Below are 19,500 nucleotides of genomic sequence, written 5' to 3'. Positions count from 1 at the left end.
CCCATCAGCCTCGGTATATGTGGCTGGCACTGTAACCACTACACTATGGGTGCACAGCCTTGAGATTTTTGTTTATCAAAAGTGAGCATGGATCATTATCCCTAATTATTAGAGATGCAAATCAAAGAAACTTTGAGATAGCACCTAACCCCAGTGAGAATGGCCCACATCACAAGGTCCCAAAGCAACAGTTGTTGGGGTGGGCATGGAGAGAAGGGAGCACTCTGCCCCGTTGATGGGACTGCAAACTAGAACAGGCTCTATGAAAAGAAATATGGAGATTCTTAAAAGAACTAAAAGTAGCCTTACCATTTGGCCCTGCAATTGCACTAGTAGGCATTTGCCCTCTCCCCACCCACCCAAAAAAGACATTTTACCACAGGGACATTTGCACTAGAATGTTCATAGCCCCTCAGTTCGCAATAGCAAAGACGAAGAAACAGCCCAAGTTTCCCTCAACATATGAAAGTACATTAAAATTTGGTAGGGCTTTTCTGTTACTGTGCCCTTGTCAGTTGATTTTCGCTGGATTTTCAGAGTGAAGGGAAGTTTTCCCTTGGTGCCTACAAGCACAACATAAAGGGGGAGAGCAGATGCTGTCCTGGTTTACAAAGATTTAAGAAACCAAATGCCATGTGTGGCTCTTATTTGGATTTTAATTAAACTAATTGCAAAAAAAAAAATTGTTGAAACAATCAGGAAAATGTGTATATGAGTAATGTAAAATATCTTAATTTTTTCCATGTGGGGTAATGACATTGCATAAGAAAAGATCCATAAGGGCAGCGCCTGTGGCTCAGTGAGAGGGCACCGGCCACGTATACCGAGGGTGGTGGGTTTGAACCCGGCCCCGGCCAAACTGCAACAAAAAAACAGCTGGGCGTCGTGGCGGGCGCCTATAGTCCCAGCTACTCAGGAGGTTGAGGCAAGAGAATCGCCTGAGCCCAAGAGCTGGAGGTTGCTGTGAGCTGTGATGTCACATCATTCTACCGAGGGCAATAAAGTGAGACTCTGTTTCTTAAAAAAAAAAAGTTTTAGAGATGTACATTGTAATAGGGAAGGGTGAAATGGTATGAGGTCTGGGATCTGCTTCATAAAAGAAAATTAGGTGGGGGTTTGGCAGAAAGGTGGGGGAGATAAGTCTGGTGAAATCTTGGCCAACTGTTCCATCTGAGTGATGGGAATAAAGGACCAGTCTACCATTTGCTCTACTATTGTGGTGGTTTGAAATATTTCATAGTACATTTTTAGGCAGTGGAGTGCAGCTTAAAACCTTTGTTTCTGTCTTTTTTTGGCTCTTGCACTACACTGCCTTATCTTTAGTTACCAGATGACTGTTTTTCTCCCACAAACTCCATGTCTAATTTGTTCTTAAGCCAGGAAAAATTTATATATGTATAAATATATATTTTTTAAAAAGCAAGCAAGCAGTGGACAGCATTTCCAAAGCTAGCTAGAGTTCACTGGCCATGTCCTTTCTGAGCTTTAATACTGAGACGGTGAAAGAAGAAAAAATAAGGTCGTGGGCCTGGACTAGTTCCAGGGCTATTTGCCACTGGAATCAAGGTTCACCAAGGCAAATTTTCATTTTTACCTTATAGAGAAAATTAATTTTTCCCTAAATTTATGTTTATTCTCCCATCCCCTCAGAAAAAAACAACAAATGAAGATCATGTAAAGGAGGAACTCAAGGAGCTCTAGTGGCCAAAATTGACCTGTGAAATATAAAGAGACCAAACCCTCCTTGGGGAGTAGCCCACACCTTCCGGTCTCATCTGTGTCCCTCTTCTCCCAGAGGCCCTTCTGGCATTAGGCATGCTGGGCTCCCAGATAAGGGTCAGTGGAGTCTGAGGAGGACCTAGATAGGACGTGGAACACCCTGTCTCACAAATCCTTTGGCAGCACTCACACCACCCCCACTGCCTTCCCTTCTCTCCTTTCAGTGCTCCCCTCCTTCTCGCAGGGGAAGCACAAGGTGTTAGAACATGCAGGTCACAGCACAGGTGGCTCAAGTGTCACTAAGAGATTACCCAAATTATTACTTTGAATAGGGCAATTTATCCTATAAACTTAAAACTTGCAAATCATTAAGTAAACATAATATGTACATATGAGTTGAATTATGTCCCTCCAAAAGATAAATTGGATTCATAATCCCTAATATCTGCAAATGTGAACTTATTTGCAAATAGGGTCTTTGCAGATGAAAGCAAGTTAAAATGAGGCCATATTGAGTTAGGGTAAGTCCTAAACCAATGGCTGGTGACTTTTTTTGGAGACAGAATCTCACTTTGTTGCCCCCAGTAGAGTACCATGGCATCACAGTTCACAGCAACCTCAGACTCTTGGGCTCAAGTGATTCTCTTGTCTCAGCCTCCCAAGTAGCTGAGACTACAAGCTCCCGCTACAATAGGCAGGTATTTTTTAGGGACAGGGTCTCACTCTGTCTCAGGCTGGTCTTGAACCTGTAAGCTAAGGCAATCCATCTGTGTCAGCTCACCCAAAATGCTAGGATTACAGCCATGAGCCACCATGCCTGACAATGGCTGGTGACTTTAAGAAAGACATGGACACATAGGGGAAAAGGCACTGTGAAGACAGGCAGAAATTGGAGGGATGCATCTACAAAGGAATAGTGCCAGCAACCACTCACAGGTGGAACAGGCAAAGAATGATTATCCCTAGAGGTTTCAGAGAAAGTGTTCCACACTGAGAATTACTATCCTCATGAGGCTAATACAATGTAACATTTCAGAAACATTTAACTCTCACCACTGCCCTAAGAGGTAGGAAATAGTACTATCTCCATTTCCTAGGCAGAATCTCAGGATCATATCTACGTAAATGAAGAGCAGACTTTTAACCTGGGCCACCTGGATTAAAGCCTATGTTTTTAAGCACTATACCAAATATCTCCTTCTGCTCTCTGGATAGTTTGGCTCCTTCCTAAATTTTTTTTTTTTTTTGTAGAGACAGTCTCACTTTATGGCCCTCAGTAGAGTGCCGTGGCCTCACACAGCTCACAGCAACCTCCAACTCCTGGGCTTAGGCGATTCTCTTGCCTCAGCCCCCCGAGTAGCTGGGACTACAGGCACCAGCCACAAAGCCCGGCTATTTTTTTGGTTGCAGTTTGGCCAGGGCTGGGTTTGAACCCGCCACCCTCGGCACATGGGGCCAGCGCCCCACCCACTGAGCCACAGGCGCCACCCCGGCTCCTTCCTAAATTTAAAAGAAATAAAAAACTTGAATACCCAACTAGAATGGCTATAAAAAATAAAACAAAAAGTAACAAGTGCTGACAACGATGAGCAATTGGAACCCTAGTAAAGTGTGGTTGGGAATGTAAAATGGTGCAGCCACTGTGGAATAGTTTGAGTTCCCCAAAGTGTTAAACATAGAATTACCACATGATCCAGCAATTTCACTACTACATACACAAGAGAAATAAAAACATCTGTCCATAGCCTGGCGTGTTCTGGGATCCTGTCGTCCGAGCTACTTGGGAGGCGGAAGCAAGAGAATCGCTTAAGCCCAAGAGGTTTCTGTAAGCTGTGACACCACGGCACTCCAGTAAGGGTGACACAGTGAGACTCTGTCTCAAAAAAAAAAAAAAAAAAATATGTCCACATAAGCCCTTGCACATGAATATTTATTGTAGCACTATATGTAATAACCTCAAAGTAGAAACAATCATATTTTTCAACTCATGAATGGATAGAGTATATGCACATGACAGAATATTGTTTGGCCATAAAAAATAACTTTAAGTATTATACACGTCACTTTATGGATGAACCTCAAAGTACAAAGTAAAAACAGCCTGACACAGAGATGACATTCTATATATTTCCACTTATATGAAGTATCCAGAAAAGGCAAATTTACAAAGAAAGTAGATCTGTGGTGAGCTGGGCTGAGAGTAAGGATTAATTATAAATGGACATAAGATTTTATTGTAATCAGTTTACTGCAATCAAACTGATTTACAGTGTTGGCTGCAAACCATTCAGTAAACTTACTAAAAATTACTCTATACTTGAAATAGGTGAATTGTTATCATATGTAAAATAAGACTGTTTAAAAAAAATTAGGTTTTAGAGACCTAATATAGGTCTGGAGCCAGCCATCCTAGAACTATTTTGTTATTTTAGAACATAGAGATGACACTATTTAGGTTTTCCCAACAATTTTCAACAGTAAAATACTTTATTTATTTAAACTTTAGTTGCAAAAAAAAAAAAAGTCAGGATAACTTAGAGGTTGAACACTAACAGAGACCAAGACCAAACATTTTATTTAGACTTTTAAAAGCCTCTGAGAACCTGACTAGGAACCAGTTAATTAAATAAGGGCATCTTTTCTCCCTCATCCTAAATACCACCTCAGAGTTTTTAGCCTAGTGACAGTAACTCCTTCCTCAGATCCAGTCTTCCCTGGTTGGAGCTTTTCAGCCTACAAGTTCTCCGGCTTTGTGATTCCTTGCCCAAGAATGTCCCCAAGGAGGCACAAGGTGTACATGGGGGTTTGAACTGGAGCCACCCGACAGCCCTCTCCCTAGAAATGCCTTTGCAAGTAGCTTCACAAGGTATGCTAAGCTTTCTCCTAACTCATCAGTGTGCTGTATGTATTGGTGACTCTTCTTTTGGGAGATTCTGAAGGCTTGAGTCAGGAGCATCTATTTTCTCCTTGAATGGGGCAAAGGCAATGACATTTCTGCCTGGCTTTCCAGACAGGGCTACAATCTTACTCCAGGATAGTGAGGAGCAGCAGCCCTTGGCAGAAACCAAGCAGGGCAATAGATTCCACCCTTTCCCAATTGTTTCTTGGTCAGGACTTCAGGCCCATCTTGGCCATCATCTCTTCATACACTGTCCATGCCATTGCTGCCATCAGAGTTCTGCGGAGGGCCCGGGGGACACCACCTTGGAAGAAGCCACGAAGTCCATAGTCCTATCATGAAAATAAATGTCAAAATTTAGAAGCAAAGCAATAATACAATTAATTATCCACTTGGCACCAGAGTGAAGGTCTCTGTTACCCCATCTTTGAGCCTTAGTTTCTAAACTTTATGCCAAACATTATGAATAATGGGTCCAAGGAGAAAATCAATGAACTTAGGAAAAGGTGCCTCCTTGCATTTGCCTATCGGGAGGCAGTATTTTTTTATGATTCACTGTACGCTCTTGGTGGCCCCATCTTTATGAGAATTAAAAACAAAAAACCTTTTCCCTCCTTCATAATCTTGATTGGTTTTATAACCTCACATATACTGAAGAATATATTATTAATGTTTTAAAACTTTATAATTTTAGGTATAGAGAAAGAACTTTTTATCTTCAATAATACCATTTCTGTCAATCTGTATTAGCACAAACTACTAGAAAACAAAACAATGTGTGTTTTTTCCCCCAACTACATAGTATTTTGTCCTCGATCCTTAATTAGAGATTAGGTGCTAGCCAGTTGGTCTGTAGTATAGTCTGGCAATCTTAATATTTAACGAACATCACGAGTGCTCCAAATATAAGTGTTCCCTCAAAACCATAGGTTTTGTGGTGTTCAACTTTGACAACACATTAGAATCACTGGAGAAAATTAAAAAAAAAAAAAAAAAAATACTGGGCTTCACACCCCAGAGACTCTGATATAAGTAGCCTAGATTTTGACCTGGGACTGGAGACTTTTAAAACATTTTTAAATCTCCAAATCACTAGGTGATTCTAATGTGAGTGAAGGAGGAGAACTAGCGCTCTAGAGATAAAAATCCTAAAGCACAAGAAACGTACTTATTCTAAGTCTTACTTTGAAAATAAATGCCACTGCTTGGCCAATCCACTGAAATTTCACTGGGGAGAGCTGCATATGAGTTTTGATAACATCTGCAGGTTGTGTTACCAGTGAGGCCAGAATACCAGCAAATATCCCACAGCTGAAATTTACCATGGGAATAAAGGTTGCATCCAACTGGTCTGAAAATAAAACAAAGGTAACATGCAGTCAAACATCTCGCATTCACTAGAAAAGGTCAATGCAAGTTGTCACTAATTCTTCCCAAAAGCTAAACAGGTCTGGATTCAAACAAGGTTATGAATTAAAAATTACAGGCTGGGTATGGTGGCTCACTCCTGTAATCCTAGTACTTGGAAAGGCCAAAGTGGGTAGATTGCCTGAGCTCAGGATTTCGAGACCAGCCCGCGCAAGAGCAAGACCCTGTCTCTAAAAAATAGCTGGGCTTTGTGGCAGGTGCCTGTAGTCCCAGCTATTTGAGAAGCTGAAGCAAGAGGATCCCTTGAGCCTAAGAGTTTGGGGTTGCTGTGAGCTATGATGCCATAACACCCTACCAACGGCAACAAAGTAAGACTCTGTCTTAAAAAAAAGAAAAAAATTATAAAGGTGTAACTAATAAATGTAGAGGGAATGATGGCATTAAAAAGCACCTTTTGTACAACCGCCATCACAAAAACTGACTCAGACATGAATCATTAACCTATGTAAAAACATGTGGATGAAATAAACAGGATATTTATATAGATTCAAAGCTATCTTCCCACAAAGATACATGGTTGAGTTTTCAGGGGAGGCACCTGGCAGACAGTACCTTATGTAAGTGATAAAATGTTGTTAGCACTCAGAGTGGGTCAAACCACTGTCATGGGCCTCCAGATATAAGGCAGTGAGCATGTAATATCACTGATGTGGTCCTCTTGCTAAAAATGTGGAATAAATCTATCATGAAGAAACAGCAGATAAACTCACACTGAGGTATATAACTGGCTTATATGCTTTAAAAAAAAACAAAAATTGCTACAAAGTTTATTATTGGGACAATTAGAGAAATCAGAATAAGGACTATAGATTAAAGAACTATATCTTTGTTAAATTTCCTATATTTGATAAGGCTGTGACCTGCAGAATTATTTACTGCAGAGGCAGTAAATCTCACAAAGCTCTCCAACTGCAGCTGGTCACCATAGTCATGATGGTGGGCACTCTAGCTTTCCCAATTAAGTAAGCTTTATAGCAGTTCCTTGCTCCTTATTAAATGCAGGCTCATCCTGTGGGATGTGTTTCCAGCAACACCTTGTTCTGCTTGGGTGGATGTTTACCACCCATTGATTTGCCTGTGTCTAGCTCAACATAAATAAGCTTGCTGGTGGGGTGGGCGGGCCTGCCCGCATGCCTGAGGTTTGGCAATGTCATCTCCACTCAAATAGAGGGCTGAAAACCATATTAACTGGGAACACAGCAAACTCCTAACCCGTTAGCATTTCCCAAACCTGTCTGACAAGAATCACATCTCATGCTTCCTGAAAAATATAGACTTCTAGATTGTACACTGAAGTCTGTCATGGAGGGGATGAGATCCACCAATCTTAAAGATCAAATGTGAGAAAGATGGTTGCAAGACCTCTGTAAAACATGCTTTATTTCCCTTCCACCCACCCTATCCCACCACCAAATTACAGTAGCCTAAGTACTCTTTGCCTTACTAGCATGTCAGTGCTAAAGGGCAGGGACCAAGTCTGTCACATCCACCTTTGTATCCCAGCACTCAGGCAAGGTCCTGACACAATCCTGGTACAGCTCAATTCCTAAACTTTGCCAGGAGTCTGGAGCTGCTAAGCAAAACAAATAGTCTCAAATTCCAGAGAAAATGGGGAGGATCTGATACCTCAGGGATAGCTCTCTCCCACTACACCCTCCTTCATGCGTACCGTGAGGCACTATGTTTTTGGTTTGGTTGTAAAACATCAGGTAGATTCCTGAAAAAGGCGCATCACGAAGGAGAGTTGCTGTCAAGCCGCTGAAGAGACCCCGGTGCCCCTCGTTTCGATAGATGCTTCTCAGGGCGTTGTAGATACTATCATAGCCATACTTCCCACTCTGCAAAGGGAGCACAGTACCAGTAACTGGCATGGAGGCCTTGTGTTTGGCGCGGAATCAAGCAAACTGCAGGTGATTTGGTATCACCAGTGCATCGTGGGCTCTAGTTCACATATGGCTTGGCCTGCTTACAAACAGGTTCTCTGATCATACCTGACTCTATGTTAGATTATAAGTTGGAAGTGGACATCAGTGGTTACTACCCAAGAGCCCAGTGGCTCTGTTTAACCACCCTGAGGCCTTAAAGCAGGCAAACTCACCTCATAACGTGTCTTGATCACAGTGATAGGCGACATGCAGACTCCTGCAACAGAGCGAGAGCCCACCCCAAGTATGACTGACTCCAGAGCAGTGGGGGGATGGCCTCGCAAGAAATACTGCTTTGAAGAGTAGAGAGTGCCAAAGTAGATTCCAACACCAGGGACACATCTCACAATGGACTGCAGAAAAATCAAAGGGAGAAAATAAATCAAAGACCCAACAGCCTAAAATATCGTCTAGCTGGGTTTTCCCAAAAGACCCCAAGATAATTTACATGCAAGTACTTTGTTTAAGGTGTAGAGGGAACACCAACAGGAGATTAAGGGAAGTGAAATGGGAGGGAATGCAGTTAACTATTGACTGCCTAAAAACCAGTTACTGCTGTGGGCAACTTTTTTTTCTTTCTTTCTTTTTTTTTTTGCATTTTTTTGGCCATGGCTGGGTTTGAACCCGCCTCCTCTGGTATATGGAGCCAGCGCCCTACTCCTTGAGCCATAGGCGCCTGCTGTAGGTAACATAATCCCTTTGGGGAACTCTGGGAATCAGTATAGAACACACTCAGTTATACCTCCTCCTAAGGGATTGGTCTTTAAATATCAACTCTCATCTTTCAGTGGTTGTATAGTGGGGTGGGCATTAATTCCTTGGCACTTCCAGCAAAGAAATAAATGCAAGTGTATTGGTCTCAGCCCACTATCACTGAAGTGGTACAGGCAGGGAGATCCTGACAGGTGAGTGCCAGCTGCGCCCACTACAGAGACCGTGTCTCACTACAAATCTTGTGTAAGCCATACAGAGTGATTCTGGGTCCTTGAGTGCAGCTTTTTTAGTGAATCCAAGTTTTATAGAACAAATCCTTTAACAAAGAATTGAAAATAAAACAAATCCTTTTAATAAAAGGAATTTATTCTGTGAGGTTTGAATTTGGTGGAAAGGTTGTACTTGGGGATCTGGAGGGTCACAAGTGGCCTCAAGGCCGCAGTTTCCTTATCCCTGCAAGTCCTCAGACAGAAGTTAGTGACAGTACAAGATGGGCAGGAAGGACCATGTAGGGACACCCATCCTTCTGACTCTCTCAATCCTTAAAAGCTAGTAAGGTGGATGACAAATAGTTGGTTATCAAAGGAGTAAATGCAAGAGAACCCAGTAGGCAGCTTACAGGAGACATCCCTTTCCAAAGGCCCAAAAGACTCTCTGTGCGAACCACCTTCACAAGTAGAGCCAGCATCCCGACTCTTCTAGACCTGAAGGCAGACAAAAAGGAGACAAGGAAGAAAAAAACCACTTAGACCACTTCATTGTAAAAGAATCCCCCCACACAGACTTGTTTGTATAGAGTCTTTTCTAGAACACTTAAGAATCTCTACAACGTGTCTCAGAACTACTCTGACTTCCTACGTGTCCACAGTTCGGCACACATGTGTTTATTTGTCCATTTAAACTGCAAGCAATGGGATAACTTCCTATTTTACATACATCTTGTGTACTTGCCACAGTGCAGAGCTCAGCACAGGGCACAAAACAGATAGTCAATATTGGTGTTATTCCCAGAAAACCACCCACTACTCATACCAGGCAATACAGTTACAACATTACAAGCTAGCACATAATATGCAAATGCCACCAAAACAAATTCCAGGGAACTGTTCAGGAAAGGATCCCATTTAATAAACAAGAAATGTCAAATGTGAGAAGGTGTTGAAACAAGTTCCTGAATAAAATGTGAGCAGCAGGCCTTACCCATGGTCTGAGGGCTGGAGAGTCTGCAGGCGTGTTTTGAGGAGATCCAGAGGTTGGAATAAGAGGGTAGAGCAGGTCCCACTGATGGAGCCACATAGGAAAGCCTTGATTACTGGATGTAACTACAGGATAAGAAAATATTGTGTCATCAGCTCTGCCTGAGCAAGCCTCACCTTTCTTTAACTGTGAAAAGGCACTTTTAATTAACAGCAAACAGTAGCCCTAAAACATCACAATGATATAAAGTTTCTCATTATACACACCACATAACTACTTACCAGAACTAAAAATGTTTATAATCTGTGGCATTTGTTTCACAGAGAAGAGAGATCATTCTAAGTTTCAAGCAAGGAGAAAGTTACAAATGTAACTCCTCTCAAGACTGTTGGGGGCAAGCTAAATAAATTCAGATAATCAAATACTAGAGCTTACAACCATGTTGCAAATGCTGCTGAATATCAAAGGGTGGTCTGATAAAACAATAGGTAAAATCAGGCATATTTCAACAGATCTGTTTTGGCATCAACCCCCTCTCCTCCAGAGGTACTGTGCTCTCATGCTAACGAATATTCCCACGAGTTCTGTTTCCCTTCCAGACTTCCTGGCATCAATGAGCCCTGCTTCCCTGCACACTGGGCCTGTCTCCCACTGGCATGCTCTCTTCTGCTGGGATACATGCTTCAGAGCCTCTGTCTTGCCAGACCAACGTTACACCATCTCCACTCACTCTGGGCCAGGCACTCCTCAGCCCCCCCTCCCCCAGTCTGCCATCAGCTAATCTCTATTAATTTAGTCTCTGAGGGCTCACAAGGCCCTGCACCTCCCAGGACCCCTTTCCCATCCCTGTTCTTATCTTACTTGGCCTCCCTGGTGCATTTCGTATTTCTGAGCACCTCTCCTCCTGGTCTCTGGTTTCTCTCTCCTCCTCTCTCTTCTGATTGCCCTTCAAGTCCCTTTTCCTCCTCCTGCCCCTCAGATGGGGCTACTTTTCTTATCTCTTCTCATTGCAGCCTCACCCCGCCAGTCTCTCTCTCTCTCTCACATACACACACAACACTGTAACGCCCACATCTCCTCCTTCTACACATACCTGCAGCCTCTCTCTGGAGCTTCATACCACACAGCCACTAATTCAGACATCTCACAGCCACCTCAGATGACATTTCTCTAAACCAGAACTTGGCTCTATCCCTCACTTCCAAACTGCTCCTCCTCTACAGTGCCTTATCCCAGTAAATGTCTACTATTTATCCACCCAGTCATCCAAGCCAGAAACCATTCCTGATGGCCTCTCCACACTTGCTCCAGGCTCGAGAGCCCCTAAATAGCTCTCGAATCAACCCTGGCTCAGAGCCCTGCCATCTCTTGCCTTAGCGACTGCCACCAGCTCTTCACTTGTCACCACACCTCTTTGACTCCTCTAAGCCACTCTACCATGCAGCCAGAGTCATCTTATACAACTGCAAATCTGACCACATTGCTTCCTGGTACACAACTTTTCAATGACAGACAATTTTTCGTACAATTTGAAGTTATCAATCAATTTAAAAAAGAAAACAATAAATAATAAATGGAATGAAAATCAAGTAGTAACAAATGTATTAGAAACTAAAAAGTATCACATAAATTTGTCATTACTAATCATTAAATTAAATTTTCTTTTCTTTTTTTGAGACAGAGCCTCAAGCTGTCACCCTGGGTAGCGTGCCGTGGCATCACAGCTCACAGCAACCTCCAACTCCTCGGCTCCCAAGTAGCTGGGACTACAGGTGCCCGCCATGACGCCCAGCTATTTTTTGGTTGTAGTTGTCAGTCATTGTTGTTTGGCAGGCCCTGGCTGGATTCGAACCTGCCACCTCTGGTGTATGTGGCTGGCGCCTTAGCTGCTTGAGCTACAGGCACCAAGCCTAAATTTTGTTTTTAAAACCAACCAAGTCAATACCCTTTAATGGCTCCATATTCCTCTGGGGATAAAGTTCAAACTGATGGCTTGCAAGGCCCTTCACAAATCATGCAGCTCCTGCTTATCTCTCTTGCCCATGCTCTCACCCTCCCACTAACACATCTTGGCCATGACAGAGGACACTGCCTTTCTCTCACTTCTTAAAACTCTGATGTGTTGTTACTTTGCCCTGGCTCCTCTGATGCTCCTTAAGTCCTCCACATTCAGGCTCAGTGCCCCCTGCCCTTTATGACTGAGAGTCTAGGACAAGACCTGTCACAACTCCTGCCTGTATTAGTCATGGTGATAACTCAAGAACTGACCTGGGAACCTGGTGCACAATGTGTATAACAGCTCTTGTAAGCTGTCATGTTACCTGTTCCTAGCTCTTCCTCTCACAGAATCCCATAGGATAAGGGTCAGTGGGAACCTTACCCCATCCTTGGACAGGTGACTCTTCTCCGCTCCCTCCAGCTCTTTGCTTCAGCAAAGTTATCTGAATAACCTGTACTTGCAGCTTCTAAGCAGTTCTCCTAGGTACTTCTCTAATCCTCACAAGTATTGTGTAGAATTTAAGGCTTCAGTCCTTCACCTACCCTCAACCCTGACTGCAGGAAATATCTTAAAGTCTTCAGTTTCACAGCACACAGCAATTGGACATTATAGGTGCAACAAATATTTCTTGACTAAATGAATAGAGCCCATAACTTTTGTAACTTTGTAATTTTCCAGTTCTATTAGCACAGAGCAGATGCTATACATAGCAATACAGATTAAGCTTTAACAGGCAAAAACAAAACAAACAAACAAAAAGCCCATCAGGTAATATTGAATGGGCTCAAAATTTTGTCAGTGCACACATTCTTTGAGTTTTTAAAAACTAGCTCAAAGATATTCAAGGCAAATTAAGATTAATAATCCAGTTTTGTTTTGTCTTGTTTTATGGGGGAGAAAGAAGAGGAAAACCAAGAAATAACAGACACAAACAAAAAGGAAATAAGTAGCATTCATAAGTTTGCAAATTGGTTCCACAAGCAATTTCTACTCTCCTTAAAAAAAAAAAATCCCCCCCCCCCAAAAAATCCTAAATCCAATTCACACCTGGAGGTGAGAGCCACAAGTCTCAGAAAAAGAAAAAGGTAAGTAGGTTTTCAATTTAGACCTCAGTCCTAAGAAAAAGTTCTTACACAGCCGTCGTCGCCCACCTACCCAAATTGAAAGCAGACTTCAAAGTGAAAGCAGAGGTCTGAAGCGGCCCAGGGCCCTCAGAGGCTGAGGCCGGCTGCAGGCCCACGTGCACCCACCAGCAGCAGGAGCAGCGCCAGCCCAGCCCCTACCTTGACCGACTGCGACCAGCGGCCCGACTAGGACAACCAAGCCAGACACTGGAGGGGCGTGGCGCTGCCCGGTGCACGACCGTCACGAGCCAGCTCCGACACCTAAGGCTCTTAGGTTCGGTGCTATTACCCGGCCCTGTGATGGTCCAAACGTCTGCGTAGTTGCCCTCCCACTTGTCACCACAGGCATCCTACCTCACGCAACATCCGGCAGCCACGCACCTTGCAGGGGCCCCGCGCACACTCCCCTGACACGCCCCCCGTCCCCGCCCAGACCCCAGCAATTCCGCGGCCCTCTACCCAGACATCAACCCAGTTTGCTCGTCCAAGGGTCCTGGTGCCCCTCTTCTTTACTTGCAGCCTCCCCACCCCTTTTTAATTCCCTAAACTCTCCATCTTTCCCGCCACGTCTCCAACCCTGTACGCTCCTGGGGCAATGACAGGTACCCCAAGGGTTCCTAAAGCTTAGCAACCTCCCAAATTTCCCTTCCCAAGTCAGCAGTCCCGGAACCCCTATCTTCCCTTTCCCGCAGTTTATTCACCATAAGCGTTTCCACCGTGTCTCCGACATCTTGCTGTGGTAGCAGCGCCGGGCGTGACTTCTGGATCATTGGAGAGGAGGCCCGCGAGCGCTCTGGGCCCAGGGTGCCTTCACTGGGAGCTCAGGCTCGGCCCTGCCGACCTTGAGGGGAGAAGGCCAGGAGACTGAGCAGCCAGGCGAGCGTTTTAGGCCGGGGTCTGGCTGACGTCTGCGCCCGTAAGCATCCAGTTGCCGGGGACGAGACCTGCGCGTCTTGGGGCTGCGCACCCACGGCCGGCGCGTGGCTACGGGGGCCGAACGGTCCTGCCGAGAAACTATTCGCCGTTCTTCACCCGCCTCTCAGACTCCGCAGCTCGGCACTCCTGCCCATTCTGCCTCGCCGCAGACCTCAGCACCGGAGAAGATTAGGATCTGTGCGACCAGGGAGTGTTAGAAGCCGGAGGGACCTTTTGCTTCCGGGGTGGGACTCTGCGCAGGAACCTGGTGTGCGCTCCAGGTGCCACCTGGTGAAAACTCCTGGAACTGCAGGGTACGCGTTCCCTGCGCCCCAGCCTTGATGGGGTGTGTTCAGAAACTTTGCTTGTGGGTGGACTTATTTACAGTAGACACCTGCTCTGGGAATATGGTAGCTACAGCTGACTGTAGCTGCTGAGCACTTGAAATATAGCTACTGTGGCGGTAGAACTGTTTTAAATTTTATTTTATTTTAATTTATGTGAAAAACTGAAGCAGTGTAGAATGTTTTCTCATTACACACTTTTTTTTGGGGAAGGCGAGAAGAGGTCTCCCTCTGTCACCCAGGCTGGAGTGCAGTGGCCGAACTATAGCTCATCGCAGCTTCAAATTCCTAGGCTCAAGCGATCCTCGGGCCTCAGCCTCCTTAGTAACTGGGACTACAGGTGTGTGCCACCACGCCTGACACGACTACATCATTTGACAGAACCACATTTCCCTTTAAACCAGAAAATTTAGGGTAGGAATTGATATGTACTGCATGGGTAAACCACACAGTGAATGTCTAAGACCTGTAAGGTAAACTATCTTATTAATAATGTTTAAATATGTTGAAATGATATTAAGGACATATTCAGGTTAGATGAAATAGATTATTAAAATTAATTTCACCTGCTGCTTTTTACTTTCTATTGTGACTATTAGGACAGTGTGGCTCACATATTTCTATTGGATAATCCTGGTCTTTATGGTAAAAATTCTGGCTTATGGCTCATCCGGACTCTGTCGAACGGCTTTTGTGTTTCCCTTCTTCACGTTGTGCATGTCTGGCTGGGCCATGGAGAAGTATTCCTGACACACCTGTTGCAAATGCAGGCACATGCTTTCAGTGTTCCTGGCAATCTGCAGAATAAAGCTTGAACTTTTCATATTGTCAGTGGAAAAGAACACAAACTCTGTAAATAATTTAAAGAGGTTTATTTTTAGCCACCTGTGTGACCATGGCCCTGGGAGCCACGCCCCAGAAGTCTTGAGTTAGCCAGTCTTGCTGTTCTTGGATTACAGTTTGGTTTTATAAATTTCAGGGGGAGAGGACTCACACGTAAATTTGAAAATCAATACATAGAAGGCATACATTTATGGATTATAGGTGGGCTTAAAGATTCTTTGATTTATAATTGGTTACAGATATGAAGCTTGTCTAAAGGCTTGGACTGTTTGAAGTTAGGACAAGGAAGTCTGTTTATCAGAGATAAGCCACTGGATTGATATTAAATAAATGGATGCCCTGCAGGTGTGGTTTAAGCTTTGCCTGGCATAGCCTTAGGCCTATTAATGAGTTACAAAAGACATCCCCAAGAGGGGAGGGGAGAATGATGAGGCTGGTCTGACCTCCCTTCTCCTGGCCAGCAACTCAGCTTTAGGGACTTCTGGGGCCCCCTTAGCCAGGAAGGGATCTCTTCAGTCAGCTGGGGGGTTAAAGTTTTATTTTAGTTCACAATAAGCAACCTTCACTATTTTCTACCATCCATTCTTCACTCAGAAACTCTTTGTCAGAAACAGACATTGATTTAGGCAGCAAGGTAATATATATTTAAGGCTTCATTCATGTGCTGTTGAGGTTCCAGGAGGGAGCCCATTTATTTTCTGAGGGTATTAAGAAAAGAATAAACACTTTTAAAGTTACAGTCTTGTTTGACAGTTGTTTTGCTCCTCCTTGTTCTAAGCTACAAGGCTCATTTTCTTTGTGCAATGTTGATGACTGTGCTGGCACTTCTTTTAAAAGAAAGACCTAATTTTCCCCACCCCCACAGAGCAAGAATTTCAGTGTGTGGGAAACCCTAGGCTAGCATATTTCAAAGGCTGCTCTTGGCTCCTCTGGGGGTGGAAGCAGAGGTGGGACCCAGAGTGACAGTCTGGTGTCCACTGCTTCACCGTCACACACATGCCTGTGCTGCTTGGCTCTGAGCTCAGAAGAAGTGGTCTTTCAAGGGTGGAAGCTGCAGAGTTTCCATTATCTGGATCTGTACCATCATTGACAACCCTGGAACCCACAGTCCCTTCTCTTCCTGCAACCCTCCCTTCAATGTTTGTGAGGATGCAGAGATATAAAATGATTGTGTGAAAGGAGTATTACTGTAAGCAAATGAGTGGGGGGTTTGGAGCAATACTTAAAGGTAGGGTTGTAGGAGTGAATTAAAGAAAAGGAAAATTGCTTATGAAACTGGCACTCAGAAAAAAAATAAAAAAGAAAAGAAAAATATCTGGTGTGAGAGGTTTAGGGGTAGAGTAGGGGTGAGGGTCCACAAGAAAGAGAGGAGGCCAGCCCAGGGATTAAGGAAAGGCTTTATTAGAAAAGAGCAGAGTAGAATCTGACCAGGAGTCAGCTCCCTGCTCACAGTTTCAAGAGACTTTTATTAGTGTAGTTGAATTTGGGAGGGGATTATGAGAAGTGAAGGAAGTCATTTTTTTTCTGCAAAGTTAGTGATCATTGTGTCAGGGATGGTCTTGGAATTACTCCTTTCCATAGAGGTGTTAATCTTCTTATCAGGGCCTTATCTCTAGTGTCAGCCAGGTAGGAGATTGCTTATTCTGATGTTTCCCAGGAACACTAGCTTTAAGACATTTCAAGAGTACAGGGAGGATGTTGCTGTAACCAGGCCATTTGGTCTTCAACCTGCTTTCTATCACTAGCTGTCCTCCCATGATGGCTATCAACTTATTAAGGTCATGAGGATTCTCTTCCACATGGTGAAAACATTCTATGACTTTAATCCAAAACAAAGTCATTAGCATCATGCACAGCTTCTCTGATTTATCTGCTGTCAGGGAAAGATGATTTGGCTGCTGTCACCTAACTCCACCCAATTATATGTTGAGACCCCCAAAGACCCAAGGTCACCCTTATTTTCAGGGTTAGATGATGGAATGACTTTATGCTTTTCCATCCCAGGAATTGTATCCAGGAAGAAATATATTAATTTGTATACATGACTTCCTCTAAAAACTTTATTCGCAGAAAGTTTTGACATCTGGAGGAATTTCACTGTCCGAGAAGAAAAGATAAAGGCACACACGAAGAGCTGGAGGTGGACGGCAGGAAGAGAGAGTCTGCTCGGATGGGGGCTCCAGTTTCCTATCTCTCTACCCACCAGAGCAGTAGATGAGTCTTTCAGTGCCTCGCCATCTGTGTCACTTCATTTGCAAGAAGATGGCTAGAATGACAGAGAACACACAGGTGAATCACCCCCCTCCCTCATGCTTCCAGAAAAACCAACTCAGGGAGAGCTTTCTGAATACCTGGAAGACAAAGCTACTTCTGAAGTATCTAAATTCTCTCTTCTATTGATGCCAAAGCAATGAGCCCACCCTCTGCCTTTTGGAATCAGTAGGGGATGGAGAAGAGAGATACTGTGCACACTCTGCTGCTCCCCCTCCTCATCTCGCCAAGGCCCCAGCCCACCTTTATAAGCCTCTCTCTCTATGGTTAGTGGCCTCTCAGAGAGGTCTCATGGGTATCTTACAACAGTCTCCATCCTATAATCAATGAAGACTCCTCTCCATTTGAACATTCACTTCTACCCCAACCACATTCTTCTGAAAGAGAAGCTTTAAGAATCTTCAGCAGTGGGGGAAGCCATTCTGTGTGTCCAATCATAAAGACAGGCACAAGCAGCAGGAAAAAGAATTCTAACAGCTTTACCAGAAGCTTCAGCAAAGAGGATGGTCCTGTCGCTGTTCTGGACTTCACAAGAAAGAAACACCTTTCTTCCTTCTGTGCCAGTGATTCTTGCCTCTAGCCTCACCACGGAGCCAAGGATGACTGGGCTGCGAGAGAGCAATGAGTTACAGTGGCTTGCCAGCTGGTCTCCCGGGGAGGGGGTGACTCTGTGTGTGGGGGGATGGCCTGTACCCCTGCTGGAGGGGGCTCCTCAGCTTCTACCATTAAGAGCCAGTTGTCAGGAAGCAATGGAAGAAAGATGAGCTAGGAAGCAAGCTGCAGCAGTGTGGTATGTATGTCATGGAGGAATTTCACGTGCCCAGCCATAAATCACTCCATCAACATTTTGACAAATCAGTTCCCCATCTTCTGGAGAAACCAAATACCTCTTATTTTCCTGTTGTCTTCCCAATGAGGAAACATATGAGCTTATAAACATAAGCACATATTTTCTGGGAGTTCTCCCAGGTTCAGACTGGGAGAACTCCTGGAAAACAGTTCTCCCAGGTTCTGACAGGTCTGAATTGCCCATGGTGGGTGGACAGAATCCACGTGCATTGTTCAATATCAAGTAGCTCTAGCCACACGTGAGAAGTTTTCTTCATCTTTGGCAGAATGGCTCTAGCTATTCATCAGTGAGCATCCTTTGTGTGATGGTCAATTTCATGTATCCACTTGGCTAGGCTAGAGTACCCAGCTTTGCAATTAAACACTAATCTAGGTGTTGCCATGAAGGTATTTTGTAGATGTGGTTAACATCTGTAATAAATTAAAGGAGATTATCTTTGATAATCTGGGTGGACCTCGTCCAAAAGGTTGAAAGCCCTTAAGGACAAAACTGAGTCTTTCCCAAGGAAGAAGAAATTTTGCCTTAAGAGTGCAGCATCAGCTCCTGCCCAAGACTTTCTGGCTCAACAGTCTGCCCTATGGAAATATATATGTAAAATGATCCCTGGCCGATAAACCTTGTTTCCCTTCCTAGGAAGGGAATCCTGAATCCTGCTCTTCTCTGCATGTCCTCAGGAGACCACTGAGACAGAGTAGTGTTGTATGAAGCAAGTAGACTTTGGAATCAAGCAGTGATTCCTGCATTTGTCACCTGCTAGCTGTGTATTCCCATCCTCCTTCTTATCTGTCAACTTGGAGATGATATTAACTACTTCCCAAGATTTTTGTAAAGATAAAATGAAATAATGTGTATAGAAATGTTCTAATAAATGACTAGTAAAATATAAGGGATTATTGTTATAGCCAGGCAATGACCTTTATGTAATTATTTGTGAACTGAGTTAATATGTGTATATAGGCACCTTGGTCAGCTTTCTCTAAACCAGAGGTGGCCAAAAATAGCTCATCATTATCTTATGTAGGATATTTTTATTTTTGAACACATAAACCATCTTTAAGCTTGTTACTGTGGTCTCAGCCTCCCAAGTAGCTGGGACTACAGACACCCACCACTACACCTGGCTATTTTTAAGAGATAAGGTCTCACTATGGCTTAGGCTGGTCTTGAACCTGTGAGTTCAGGCAATCCACCAGCCTCAGCCTCCCAGAGTGCTAGGATTACAGGCGTGAGCCACCGTGCCCAGCCAGAAACTCCTCTTTGCAATCCGGATGA

At 44.1% G+C, this 19,500-nt stretch overlaps 1 protein-coding gene across 2 annotated transcripts; it reads right to left on the bottom strand.

Annotated features, from left to right (window-relative positions):
• Window positions 1-3,661: 3,661 nt before the first annotated feature.
• Window positions 3,662-14,157, bottom strand: SLC25A38 (solute carrier family 25 member 38). 2 transcript variants are annotated; one of them, XM_053600366.1, is made up of 7 exons: window positions 13,707-14,157; window positions 9,886-10,007; window positions 9,305-9,389; window positions 8,145-8,324; window positions 7,716-7,884; window positions 5,803-5,969; window positions 3,662-4,950 (listed from the first exon to the last, which is right to left on the bottom strand). In XM_053600366.1, the coding sequence occupies exons 1-7, from the start codon at window positions 13,773-13,775 to the stop codon at window positions 4,828-4,830; spliced, it is 915 nt and encodes a 304-aa protein (XP_053456341.1). In that variant the 5' UTR covers window positions 13,776-14,157; the 3' UTR covers window positions 3,662-4,827. The 2 variants fall into 2 exon arrangements, with proteins under 2 accessions (XP_053456341.1, XP_053456342.1); XM_053600367.1 differs by lacking the exon at window positions 5,803-5,969 and having other exon boundaries at window positions 4,862-4,950.
• Between the last annotated feature and the right edge of the window lie 5,343 nt (window positions 14,158-19,500).

The sequence above is a fragment of the Nycticebus coucang genome, chromosome 8 (assembly GCF_027406575.1).
Source record: "Nycticebus coucang isolate mNycCou1 chromosome 8, mNycCou1.pri, whole genome shotgun sequence".
Lineage (NCBI taxonomy): Eukaryota > Metazoa > Chordata > Mammalia > Primates > Lorisidae > Nycticebus > Nycticebus coucang.
The sequence above is the reverse complement of the archived record's forward strand: the minus strand, read 5'-3'. Positions and strand labels throughout refer to the sequence as shown.